A 14317-nucleotide genomic window follows, 5' to 3' on the forward strand; every position below is an offset into this window, starting at 1 on the left:
CAGTGCATGTATGGTATCTTTTAACATGCATCTGTAAATCTTGTAGAGTTGTTACACTTATGTTCATGACATATATGATTTCTTTGTTCAAAAAAATTACTTTATCACTATTTCCAAACCTGACATATATATATAAGCATTGCTTCTCAGAATTTATTAGGAATATTATGTTGATGTATGATTTTTTTTCTGCTTTCTGTTATATCTTTAATGCATCAGTTTCATAGATTATATACTAAAGTTATTTATATAAACATATTTTCCTTTATATTTTTAGGAGTTGGAAAAAGCCCTGGATGTATTTAATATAACTATAGTGAGACAACAGGCAGAAGTTGAGGTAATTCCAGATTATCTTTCAATTAGTAAAAATAAATCTAAATTTCATATAGATTTGATAGGTGCTCTTATTAGTATTGTGCTGTAATATATATTATTTCCTAAAAGGGGTTCAAATTTGCTTCTTCATGTTATAAGAAAATGTGATTTACTGTTTTGCCACATCTGCTTAAATCATACAGGTTCTATGGGAAGAATATTCTTTCTGAGTAATTGGGTTTATCAGATACTCAGAGTTCATGTGAAGATGAAAAGCCAAATTTTTTTTTCAATTACCATAGCTTGTAAGACAGTGGGGCTAAATACCTGGTAATCCTAAATTCTTTTTTTTTTTTTGGCTAATGTTGCGGTTACTGTGTTCTGTCGTCAGTTTGTGGATTGATTACATTTATTCATTAAAGTAGACAAATTTTGGAAGTATCAGGATTCTGTTTCTTTAGATTGTTAAATAAAGAATAATTTGCCATTTATTTGAAAATTTATTTATTTTAGGTAAAGAAAGCTGGATACAGGATTTATAGAGAAGGAACAAACTATTCAGAGGATAATAAAGGATGGTTTAGCTGGTTGTGGACTTGGTCAGAATCAGATACTAAACAGCAGCAAGATGTGAAACCTGGAAGTATGTCCATTTTATTTTATAGTAGTACAGTCAATCATCAGGTTATGATAGTGTAATCATCTCTGTGAAAATTAAGTTTTGCAGAGAATTCTCTCTCTCTCATTAAATAGACATTGTAAGCATGTATGTGTATGATGCATAATTTATCCTTATCAATAGAATTACTATTAACACATTGTAAATATATGTCAAGTAAAAATTAAATATTTTTATCTTACTAGTGTTTACAAAATAATTTTATGTCCAGAGGATTTAGGAAATGCATATAGCACAGTAATAGATAAATTAAAATTCTGAAAGTGTATAAACCATGTAAATTTTTGTTGAAATTGTTTTTTGGAAAGATTTTTGTTTCCTAACCAAATGCTTAAGATTATAACTTTGAAGTCTTGGGGGCTTACATTTACATCCTGGATCTATCACTTATTAGCACTGTGGCCCTGGTAAATTATTTAAGCTCTTTGAATCTCAATTTTAACATTTGTAAAATGGGGAATTATTATATTCAGGGGTCCCCAGCCCCCGGGCCACAGACCGTTACTGGTTTGTGGCCTTTTAGGAACCAGGCCATACAGCAAGAGCTGAGCAGCAGGCGAGCAAGCAAAGCTTCATCTTTGCTTGCAGCCACTCCCCAGTGCTAGCATGACCACTTCAGCTCCACATCTGATCATCAGGCATTAGATTCTTAAAGGAGCACCAGTCCTTAGTGCCAAAAATGTTGGAGATTGCTGATTATGTTAATACTATATACTTTGTGTGCTGTGTTGCCTAGCACAGTGCCATTAAGTGCCCTTAAATATAGTTTGCCATTTTGTAAGCTCTTGCTTAATACAAATATTTAGTAATTTAGTTGCTAAAAATATATATTTAGCAATTTATATTTGTTGAGACTACTCCTAAAATTACCAATGCCACTCTAACATTCTATGATTATAATTTCTTAAAAGTATTATAAAAAGTGAAATTTGCATTTACTTTATTAAAGGCAGCTAAATTATGGGTTAGTTACATCTTGTTAGAGTTAAAAACACAAAACACTTCTTTCATGATTTGTAGGTCTTGAAGAAATGTTGACACCTGAAGAAAAAATTTTACTCTATGAAGCAATTGGCTACAGTGAAACAGTAGTTGATCCAACCTTGCCAAAAACAGTAAGAGATTTTCTTGACTTACACTTCAGAGTTTAATGATAGAGATGCCTGTTTTTAATTCTTTCAGAAATGTGTTACTGACTTGTTCTGTAATCTTTTTCTGTAAATATTCTATTTACTTTAATTTTCAGGGTAGGGAAAAATATTTTCCCCTACTACTTAGTGTCATTTTGTTATTCTTTAATATATAAAGGATTGTTTTTAAACTATTTTCTGGTGTTTTGAAAGAATAAACTATGAATATGATATGACTAAGAATATATGTTGTATTTATATGTACATGTATATATATATTTTTTTAATTTTATTTCTCTGACTATAATCTAGTTTGAAGCCATGAAGTTTTATGTTCACTTGAAAAGTATGTCTATTGTTCTAAGAGAAAAACGACAAAAACCTGAGCTGTTAGATATTGTGGTAGAAGAATTTAGCACTTGCATTGTTCAAAGACCAGGAGCACAAGCAATTAAGTAAGTATTTATTTTATAAGAAAAAATTTCACTGTGAAATTGAAGTTAGATTACAATTTTACAGTATTTTCTAAAGAGTGCTATGGCTTAATGTATCCTTTTATATTTTTAGGATCTTAGCTTTTTTTCAGAAATCTATATATTTTGTAATTATTAAAGTAATATATGCTCAATAGAAAACTGCATGCCGAGGAAACATAGAAGGTTGTAAAGGATAATACAGAAATATCAGCAATCATATCATACAAAAAGAAACAGTATTAACAATTTAGTTTTTATCTTTTTATCTGGGAATGTTTTTATTTTACCTCTGTTTTCAAAAATAGCTTTATTAAGATAAATAGCTTTATTGAGATATAATTTATTGAGATATGGCATATTATACATTCATTGATTTAAAGTATAATATGTTTATGACACTACATTGTATACTAATTACATTGGTATATTTATCAGGTTGTGCAACAATTACCACTATCTAATTCCAGAACATTTTTACACCCAAATAAAGAAACCATGTACCCATTAGCAGTCATTTTTCATTCCTCCCCTCTCTCCAACGTCTGGCAAGAACTAATTTACTCTATATTTCAAAGAATTTGTCTGCCTTGGGCATTTCATATGCATGGAATTGTTTAATATATGGCCTTTTCTATCTGGCTTCTTTCACTTTGCATGATATTTTTCAGTGTTCATCCATAATATGGCATGAATTTGAATGTAATATTTTTATTGCTCAATAATAGTCCATTGTATAGATATATCACTCTCTGTCCTGCCCTCTCTTACATATCCAAAAAGAGTTGTTGGTTTTTCAGTTTGTTCAGCATTTTACTTATAGTTAGTACGGTGTGGTGACTTCCAAGCTTCTTTTATGGGAAACCAGAGACCCCCCAAAACTTCATAGCTTTTTTTTTTATAGCTTTTTTTTATATAGAAATTAACATGTGAATAGGTTTTTTTGTGAATTACTCTGTTTCAAGTCAGATCAAATTGTATATTTTCTTTGATAAGAATGTAAAGGAGTAGCAAGAAATGCAAAGTGAAATTCTTTTCATTTTTATTTTCAATTTGAAAAATACTGTTAAATTGTATTGATTGCTAATTTTGGTTGCATCTTTTTCCATGCAGATTTGAAACCAGAATAGATTCATTTTATGTTACTGGCTTACCAGACAGTTTCACAAAACCACGCCTCCTGTCATCATTGGTCGATGCTACATCACTCTTCCAAATTACATTTGAGACAAATCCTTTAGATGAAACTGTTGCTCAAAGGTGTATCATAGAAGCCGAACCTTTAGAAATGATATATGATGCAGTAAGCATTTAAAAAAATTTTTTTTAATATATTTCAATTTGGTTTGATTTCGTGACTAATTTTATGATACTTATTTTAACAGAGAACAGTGAATAGTATAGTGGAATTCTTCAGACCCCCAAAAGAAGTAAATCTAACACAGCTCACTTCAGTGACATTGACAAAACTTGAAGAATTTCGTGATAAGACAGCAACAGGTAAAAATGCCAGTATTAATTTTGGTGAATTAAATACTGAATCCTATACTAAATTTTTAGTCATTTTAAACTGATTTTAGTAAAGTATACTTTACTTTATATTTCTAGACTGGATTCGGGTTAATCAAAACTATCTGGTACTTTTATATTTAAATTCAGATATAACAGTAATCATTTCTTACACTCAGGTCAAACCTACTAATCACATTCAAGTTAATTACAAAATTTTGTTAGGATTTTTGAAATTATGTTCATGACAAAAAATGACCTTTCAATTCTTTTATAAAATCACAAGGCCTCTTGCAATGGCCTGTTTTGGTTTAATTACTGCTCTTACTTAATTCAACTCTGTTGGGACGTTTCCTAATCTATGCCTATTCTGAACAAAATGTTCAGTTAAACTGCACAAGCTCTTTTTTAAAATAATTTTTTTATTTTTAGTTACAGTTGACATACAATATTATATTAGTTTCAGGTGTACAACATAGTGACATTTATATAACTTACAAAATGATCACTCCAATAAATCTAGTAAACATCTGACACCATATATAGTTATTATAATATTATTGACTGTATTTTTATGCTATACATTACATCCCCATTACAATTCTGTAACTATCAATTTGTACTCTTAGTCTCTTCCCCTTTTTCACCCATCCTCCCAAGTCCCCTCTGTCTGGCAACCATCAAGATGTTCTCTGTATCTATGAGTTTGTTTTTGTTTTGTTTATTTTGTCGTTTAGATTCCACGTATAAGTGAAATCATACGGCATTTGTCTTTCTGTGTCTGACCTATTCCAGTACCCTCTAAGTTCATCCATGTTGTTGCAAATGGCAAGATTTTATTCTTTTTTATGATTGAGTAATATTCCATTGAATCTTTCTTCCTTTCTTTCTTTCCTTCCTTCCTTTCCTCTCTCTCTCTCTTTTCTCTCTTTTCTCTCCCTCCCCTTCCTTCCTCCTTCCCTCCCTCCCTTCCTTCCCTTCCTTCCCTTCCTTCCCTTCCTTCCCTTCCTTTCCTTCCTTCCTTCCTTTTCTTTCTTTTCTTTCTTTTCTTTCTCACCCCTTCTTTATCTGTTCATCCATTGATGAACACTTAGGTTGCCTCCATATCTTGTCTGTTGTAAATAATACTGCAATGAACATATGGGTTCACATGTCCTTTTGCAGTAGTGTTTCAGTTTTCTTTGGATAAATATCCAGAAGTGGGATTACTGGATCCTTCTTTGTCTCTTGTTACAACCTTTATTTTAAAGTCTATTTTGTCTGGTATAAGTATTTGGTATCCCAGCTTTTTTTTGTTTTCATTTTCATGAAATATCTTTTTCCATCTCTTTCATTCTGTGTTTGTCTCTTGATCTGAACTGAGTCTCATAGGTAACCTATGTGTCTTTTTTAAAATCTATTCAGCAACCCTGTGTCTTTTGATGGGAACATTTAATCTATTTACATTTAAAGTAATCATTGATTGATATGTAATTATTGTTGTTGTATTATTCATAGTTTTGAACTTTTTTCCCCCTCTTAAAGAAGTCCTTTTAACATTGCTTGTTATTCTGCTTTGCAGGTGATGAACTTCTTTAGCATTTTCTTGTCTGAGAAGTCTTTTATCTGTCCTTTGATTCTAAAAGATAGCTTTGCTCGGTAATCTGGGTTGTAGATCCTTGCTTTTCATCAGTTTGAATGTTTCCTGCCAATCTCTTTGGGCCTACGAAGTTTCTGTTGAGAAATCAGCTGACAGTCTTATGGGATCTCCCTTGTAGGCAACTAACTGCTTTTCTCTTGCTGCGTTTGAGAGTTTCTCTTTGTCTTTAATCTTTGGCATTTTAATTATGATATGTCTTGGGTGTGGGCCTCTTTGGGTTCATCTTGTTTGGGACTCTGTGCTTCCTGGACTTACATGTCTATTTCCTTTGCCAGGTTAGGAAAGTTTTCTAGGCATTAATTCTTCAAATAGGTTTTTATTTCCTTGCTCTCTCTTCTTCTGGTACCTCTGTGATGCCAACATAAAAGTAATTTGATATACAAATCATGTGCAAGTGAAGATTAAATTTATTAGAATAAAATGCCTGAAGTGAATAAAATATCTAAGCAATGGGGAACTTGGATTTGCTGCCTTTTCAATTTACATGTGATTTCATTGAAGATGATTAAATAATCCAGAAGTTTTCCTTTTCTCAGAAGTATAAGTATCAAGTATCATTGTTCAGTATGGTACATGTAGCTGTATTAAGTTCACCAGTTGGAAAGAATTATATAGGTTCTAACATAGAAGTTCTGAGTAAATTTGTTACACAACTTATTATTTTAAATATGTTATCTCCTGAGTTTTACCCAAATTGAATTTATGGATTAAAAAAATTTGAGGAATCATTCTAATTTTGTAGTCAGTTATATTTAATTAGGAATGTGCACAATGACTAACAAATATTTTTACTTTATATTGAAAATGTTTTACTCAGGGTCATTTAAAAATGAATAGTAATTTTGCATTATTTTAAGACTGCTAGCAATTCACATATTTAAAATTCTCTATTTCTTGAGTAATTTGTGAAAAATATTCATTGTGAAGGTTTAAATTTTCTGCAGGTCTATTGTATGTTATTGAAACACAGAGAGTTCTTGATCTCAGGATTAATTTGAAAGCTTCATATGTTATTATCCCACAAGATGGAATTTTTAGCCCTACATCAAATCTGCTTCTTTTGGATCTTGGTCATTTAAAGGTATATACTAATAATATTTGTTTTAGAATATGGCATTTAGGGTATTTCTTTGTTTAAAATGTAGTTTTTAAGGCAGTTTGATTTGACATATTGGTTTTTAGATTTATGGTAAATACTAGAATTTGAGATATTTTTTTCTAATGAATAAAAGTTTCATTTAATTAGGTAGTTTTCCTACATTTCTAAAAGCAAAATGAACATTTGAACTCTGTATGTCAGAGGCGAATCTAAGAATCATATGTGTATATAGAATTTGAGAATAATGCTGAAGGAGTTTATTTCCTTTTCAATTTAAGGTTATTATTTGATTAATTAAAAATATATAAAATGGGTTCTGAAAGTAATCAAATATATTTTCAGCCTTCTGAAAATTTTTATGTGTATAACATTAGATATTGACATTTTAATATTCCTGTTAAACAATCCTAAATTGAGAGACAGTTGTCTTTCATTTACCTAAGTTATTTCCCTTTTTATTCAATTATGTACATTTTTCTTAGTTTTGAGTAAAGAATCAATTTTTTGTGTTTTTCTAGATATACACTGTTCATTATGGTACCCACTGGCCACATGTGGTTGATTAAGTTGATTAAAATTAAATAAGATAAAAAGTCAGTTTCTTAGTCACATCAGCCACATTCAAGTGTTTATTGTCATAAGTGACTACTGTATTAGTCAGCAGACATGGAGAACTATTTCATAATTGTAGAAAGTTCTATTGAACAGCACTTCTCTACACCATTAAATGTATCTATAACAATTGAAAGACCCAGGAGGAATAGAATAATATTAGAATGCTCTTTCTTGCTACCTAACAGTTATGTACCTTTTCTTAATATTGACCTTCTTTATTCTACTTTTTTACTCTTCAGTTCCTAATTATGTAGTCACCTGCTGTATTTACAGTTATAATATTTATACAACTAATTACTCATTTTAATTTGGTTATGGAATTGGTTCAAGGCATAGTGGAAAGAGCATAAATTCAGGAGTAAGGATGTCAATGTAGTTTTGTGATCTTACACAGTTTGCTTAACCTTTTGCTTAAAATTTATTACCTTTCAAAGAAAGATAATCAGTTTTGATTGTGCACACATGAGCTATATACAATAGAGGGAAAATGTTAAAAAATATATATACATATATATGTGTATATGTACGTGTGTATATATATACACACATATGCGTAAATAAAAAATATACTGCTGTGGAGTGATCTCCAGATGTTTATATGAAAAAAGTAGTGTGTATAGTACACCAATAAAGGGGAGATAGAACTATAACTTGCTTGGGGTCACATAAATGGCAGAGTTGGGACTAAAATTTTGCTATCCTAATATTTAATCTTGGACTCTTTTTATTTATAAAGTTTTCTAAATATCTGTCATGTCATAAAAATGTTTTATAAGCTATATTTTTCTTTTGTTTTTGATAAAAAGGCTTATGAGATTTTTACAAAATTTAAATGCATTATTCTCCAGAACTGACTTGGTTCCCCACTTTTAATTTAAATAATTGGGAAATATCAATTAATATGTAAAAATTTGCTTCATACTCATGCTTATTATACCTATCATGGATAAGAACATTTCTAGTAGCCTTATATGTCAGCCTGTGAGTTTATCCTCTCCTATCAATTTTTTACATTCTGAAAGATAAAAACTTTTATTTTTTTCATTTTGGAATATTTTGCATAGTCTAAACTATTAAAATTAACTTTAAGGTGACAAGTAAAAGTCGTTCGGAATTATCAGATATGAAACAAGGTGGGACCAAGCTTGAAGAGATAATGCATAGAGCTTATGATTCCTTTGATATTCATCTTACAAGCATACAGCTACTTTACAGCAGAGTTGGTAAGTATACAGTGCATTATTTATCGTTCATTTTGCTGAAGTGATTAATTTGGTTTTTAGACAGTTTCTCTAAAGACTTTCATCCTAAATATGTTAGAACTTTTATGTTTTTAAATAAGATGTATATAGGAGATTGGAGCAGTATCTCAACTAAGAGTGATTTTACTTTGCGAAAGCCATTGTCAATGTTTGGAGAAAGTTTTGGTTGTCACAGCAGGACAGTAGGTGCACTGCTAGTATCTATCTAGTGGGTGGAAGTCAGGGATGCTACTAAACATCATGCAATGTAGAGGAACATTATCCCATGACAAAGACTTATCTGGTATAAATATCAAGTGCCGAGAGTGAGAAATCCTGACATAAATCAATGTTTTCCAACCTTTCCAAATTTTTAATATACTTATTAAATTTTACATTTTTAATATACTTATATTACACAATGGGATAACCAGAGAAGCCTGTTCATGGGCTGAGGCAACCTAGGGACTCTGACAGCCCCGATGTAAATAGCCACTCAGAGACTGAGGAAGATCACCATCTTTAGGTACACTTTTTACCCCATTCACTTTGGTGTAAGAGTCTTTGTGTCAGATATAGTTTTTTAGATGAAGTCAGCAGAGCCAGAAATTCATTTGTCAGAAGCCACTAAAGGATAGTGAGAGAGCCCTGACTAGTTGAGCATTCTTCTCACTGTGTCATAAAGCTTCTGAATCCCTAGAGTGTTAGTGGACATTCAGTTAATTCAACAAAGGTGGTTTGGTGGCTGTTTTAGAGCTCTATATGTATGTATGTGGTCCAATTTTAATTATCTAAGCTAATTAATGAGAAGCAATTGAGAATCCAATATAATGGTTATTAAAAATGTTAGTTTATATAGGGCTGGATCATTTTGATTTTATTTCTTTAACTATGTTTGCTTTAGGATACTAATTAATTTCTGTTTTTGTTATATTCCACTTGATGTAGAAGGAGCCCAGAAGTATACTGGGTGGCAAATGTAAATCGTTTATAGAAAATTAATGATTTTTTTCAGGGAATAAATTACTGTATTTTGGTATGTTTGATACATTTCGGTCACTAGTTTTTGAAATCTATTAACTATTTAATATTTAATATACTGATATACTTTGTGAAAAAATTTTATATATACAATTATTGTCTGAAAATTATTGGAATTCCTTGGAATGTTTTTGATAAGCATTAACTTCTTAATTAAATCTTTTTTGAGCAAGGTTTTTTAAACATTGGGTTACTTTATGTAATTGTCATAGATTCTCTTGGTAAATACTAAAACACAGGCTTCTAAATATCTTATTTTTTTAACCTGTAAATTGAGAAATGAAAGAAATATTCCATTTATCTCAATATCATTGGAATTTAAAATTATAATAAAGTCTATTTTATTACCTATCTTTGAGAGTCTAATTTTTCACTGGCTTGGTTTTCTTTGACTATTTTATCTGACTCATGGAATTATTAGGTTCAAATGAGGTAATGTATATAATGTATTTCAGTGCATATCTTTTTTGCTGTTTTTTTTCTGTGTATGAGCCTATGAGTATATGAGATGTGCTTCTGTGGTATTTATGAGTTAGGAATATTTGTGAATGCATTTTTTACATGGTTTATGTAGTTTTATATCCTGATTTTCCTTTCATTTACCAGTAATATTTTGGGCAGTTAAACTTATGATTTATATTGACTAATGTTCAAAAGCCGTGCTGTCAGTTATTTAGCCATTTCCTTATTGAACATCTAGACTTATGACACTGCAGTGAATATTGGCACAGAGTCACATGTTAGCAGACCTGGATATAAATTTCAGCTTTATCACTCACTAGCCTTTTGACCATAAGCAAGTTATAAATTCCTTTGAGTCTGTTTTCTAAAAATGGAATGATTATACATCGTTGTGAAAATTAAATGGAAATTTAGACATTGCCCAGAACAATGCCAGTTGCAAATCATGAATAAATGGTAGCTTTTATTAGTTAATACTGAAGAACTGCACTCTTCCCTATCCATTATTGCCTTAGAATCATGTTGTTTTTTAGGTAAGGTATCTGGTTAGTGTAGTTATCAATGGATGCACAGTAGATTTGATTAAAAATATGTCGTTTTTTTTTAATAAGCTTTTTTTCTGTTAGAACAAAAGTCTTGTCAAGCTGCAGCAGGACAATGATGACTTTGCCTGCCAATTTTGTGTATCTGGGAATATGGTATTATTAACATTATCTAAATGTGCAAAGATTACTCTGTCATGCAGTGTGTGGTTATGAAGTATTAATAGTAATTTTAGGTTTAGTGTGTTTTTCAAATTATACATGTGTTAAACATGTACTTTTTTTCTATAATTAGGTGATAATTGGAAAGAAGCACGAAAACTCAATGTATCTACACAGCATATTTTGGTCCCTCTGCACTTCAGTGTGGAATTCTCTAAGGCCATGGTTTTCATGGATGTAAGGATGCCTAAGTATGTATTGTCTGTTTCATGTGATTATAGATTTTCTCAGTAATTCTGTAGCTAAGGAAAAAACATATTTTATTCTTTATGTGTGATAAAATGTACATAACAGTACATTCACATTGTTGTGTGTCCGTCACCACTATTCATCTCCAGAACTTTTTCTTCTTCCCAAACCGAAACTCTGTACCCATTAATCATTAATGTCTCCCTCCTCCCTCCTCCCAGTGTATGACAGTCACCATTCTATCTTATGTCTCTGTGAATTTTTCTCCTGTAGATACAGTTGACTCTTGAACAACCTGGGTTTGAACTATTTGGGTCCACAAATATGCAGAACTTCTTCAATAAATAAACAATTGGTCATCTGTATCCCTGGGTTTTCCTTCTGTGGATTCAACCAACCATGGATCAAAAACATTTTCGATCTATGGTTGGGAATTCATGGATATGGAGTGCCAAGTTAAATTATATGCAGATTTTCAACAGGGAGGACGGGGTGTCTAATCCTCTGTGTTGTTCATGGGTCAGCTGTACCTCATATAAGTGGAATCATAACATAGCATTATGTTCAAGGTTGATTTATATTGTAGCATATGTCAGAATTTCATTTGTTTTTGAAACCGAAAAATATTCTATTCTATGTATATATCACATTTTGTTGATTTGTTCATCTGTTGATGGACATTTGCGTTCTCGTAATAATGTTTGGCCGTTGTGATAATGGTGCTGTAAACATTGGATACAAAAATCTGTTCAAGTCCCTGCTTTAAATTTTTTTTGGTGTATACCCAGAAGTGGAATTGCTAGATTATGTGATAATTCTGTTTCTAATTTTGTGAGGGACTGCCCTGCTGTTTTCCGTAGCAGCTTCATCATGTTATATTCCTACCAGCAATGCACAAGGGTTCCAGTTTCTTCCATTTCTTTACCAACGTGTGTTATTTTCTTCATCTTCTTCTTTTTTTTAATAACAGCCATCCTAAAAGGTGTGAAGTAGTATCTAATTGAAGTTTTGAATTGCATTTCTCTAATTAGTGATATACTTATTGGTCATTTATATATTTCTTTGGAGAAACGTCTGTTCAAGTCTTTTGCCCATCTTTTAACTGTTTTTGTTGTTGTTCTTGACCTGTGGGAGTTTTTAAAGTATATTCTAGATATTCACTTTTAATCAGATATGTGATTTGAAAATATTTTCTTTCATTTTGTAGATTGTCTTATCACTCTCTTGACAGCGTCTTTTGATGCACAAAAGTTTTAAATTTAACGAAGTCTAATTTATCTTTGTTGTCTGTATGTTTTATGTCGAATCCAAGTAATGATTACCAGATACAATGTCCTGGAACTTTCTCTGTATATTTTTTTCAAAAAGTTTTATATTTTTTGCTCTTATGTTTAGGGCTTCCATCCATTTTGGGTTAATTTTTGAATATGATATAAAGTAAAGATCCAGCTTCATTCTTTTGCACGTAGATATCTAGTTTTCCCAGCACCGTTTGTTGAAAAGTGTCCTTTCCCTCATTGAACCATCTTGGTACGCTTGTTGAAAATCATTTGACCATATATGTAAAGGTTTATTTCTGGGCTTTCTGTTCTATTCCCTTGGTCTCTGTTGTTTGTTTTTATGACACTACAACACTATTTTTATTACTGTACCTTTCTACTGAGTTTTGAAATCTGGAAGTGTAAGTCACCCAACTTTGTTCTCATTTTATATTATTTTGGCTCTTTGGGGTCTTTGAGATTCCATATGAATTTTAAGGTGGGTTTTTTCATTTTTCATAAAATAAGTCATTGAGATTTTGATATGGATTGCATTAAATCTGTGCTTTGAGTAATGACATCTTAATATCAAGTCTTCCAATCCATGAACATGATATATCTTTTTGTTTGTCTTTTAGTTTCTTGCAGCAACATTTTGTAGTTTTTAGTGTATGTCTTTTACTTCCTTCTTTATGTTTATTCTTTTTGATGCTATTGTAAATAGAATTGTGTTTTAATTTCCATTTTGGATTGTTCATTATTAGTGTAAAAAACTCAATTGATTTTTCAGGGTTATTTTGTATCCTGCAACTTTGCTAAATTTATTTATTAGTTCTAACAGTTTTCTGTGGATTATTAGGGTTTTCTACATGTAAGATCAGTTCATTTTTGAACAGTCGTAATCCAAATTTAAATGGAGTTTGTTTTACTTTTTCCATTCTGATTTGGATGCCTTTTATTTCTTTTTCTTGTCTAATTACTCTGGCTGAAATTTTCTATACTCTGTTGACTAGAAGTGATTCAAGTAGGCATCTTTTATCCTGAGGATATAGGAAAAGTTTTCAGTCTTTTACCATTGAGTATTAGCTGTGGTGTTTCCATATATGACTTTTATTATGTTGAGGTGGTTTCCTTCTACTGTTAGTTTGTTAAGTGTTTTCATCATGGAAGCATGTTGAACTTTTCAAATGCTTTTTATTAAAGTCAGATGATCATGTGTTTTATTTTTGTTCATTACATTAATGTGTTGTTTATATTTGTCTATTTTCATATGTTGAGCCATCCTGGCTTTCCGGGAATAAATCTGACTGGGTCTTCGCGTATAATCCTTTTAATGTGATGTTGAATTTTGTTTGCTGGTATACTTTGTTAAGGATTTTTGCATCAGTGTTCATAAGAAACATTGGTCTGTAGTTTTCTTGTAGTGTTTTTGTCTGGTTTTGGTATTAGAATGATGCTGACTTTAGAATAAGTTTGGAAGTATTTCTTTATCTTCAGTTTTTTGGAAGAGTTTGAGAAAGGGTGTGTGTGTGTGTTTGTGTGTGTATTGTTTGCTAAAATTCACCAGTGAAACTATCTGATCATAAGTTTTTCTTTGTTGTGAGATTTTTTTTTTTTAAGGCGACCTCTCAGATTTTTTTTTATCATGAATGTGTATTGGGTTTTTGTCATATGCATCTATTTATGTGATCATGTGATTTTTCCTTTTTAGTCAGATTTGATTTTTAAACATGATTTTAGATGTATAATATCTTGGACAAATTATTTGAACTTTCTAAGGCTTAGTTTCCTGATAGGAACCATATACATATAGGAATTTATAAGAAACAGAATGGAAATAGCTCATCTACCTCATAGGTTGTGAGAACTATTTATGAAAATACATATCAAGTGCTTTTC

At 30.9% G+C, this 14317-nt stretch overlaps 1 protein-coding gene across 1 annotated transcript in view; it reads left to right on the forward strand.

The window, feature by feature from the left end:
- The window catches only part of VPS13A (vacuolar protein sorting 13 homolog A), a 176789-nt gene that overhangs the window by 37768 nt on the left and 124704 nt on the right, over window positions 1-14317 (forward strand). The window contains 9 exon segments of the mRNA XM_025051387.1: window positions 278-340; window positions 832-961; window positions 2018-2112; window positions 2440-2582; window positions 3714-3903; window positions 3986-4100; window positions 6693-6829; window positions 8553-8685; window positions 11044-11161. Coding sequence (XP_024907155.1) covers window positions 278-340; window positions 832-961; window positions 2018-2112; window positions 2440-2582; window positions 3714-3903; window positions 3986-4100; window positions 6693-6829; window positions 8553-8685; window positions 11044-11161 — 1124 coding nt within the window.

The sequence above is a fragment of the Pteropus alecto genome, unplaced genomic scaffold (assembly GCF_000325575.1).
Source record: "Pteropus alecto unplaced genomic scaffold, ASM32557v1 scaffold95, whole genome shotgun sequence".
Classification (NCBI taxonomy): Eukaryota; Metazoa; Chordata; class Mammalia; order Chiroptera; family Pteropodidae; genus Pteropus; species Pteropus alecto.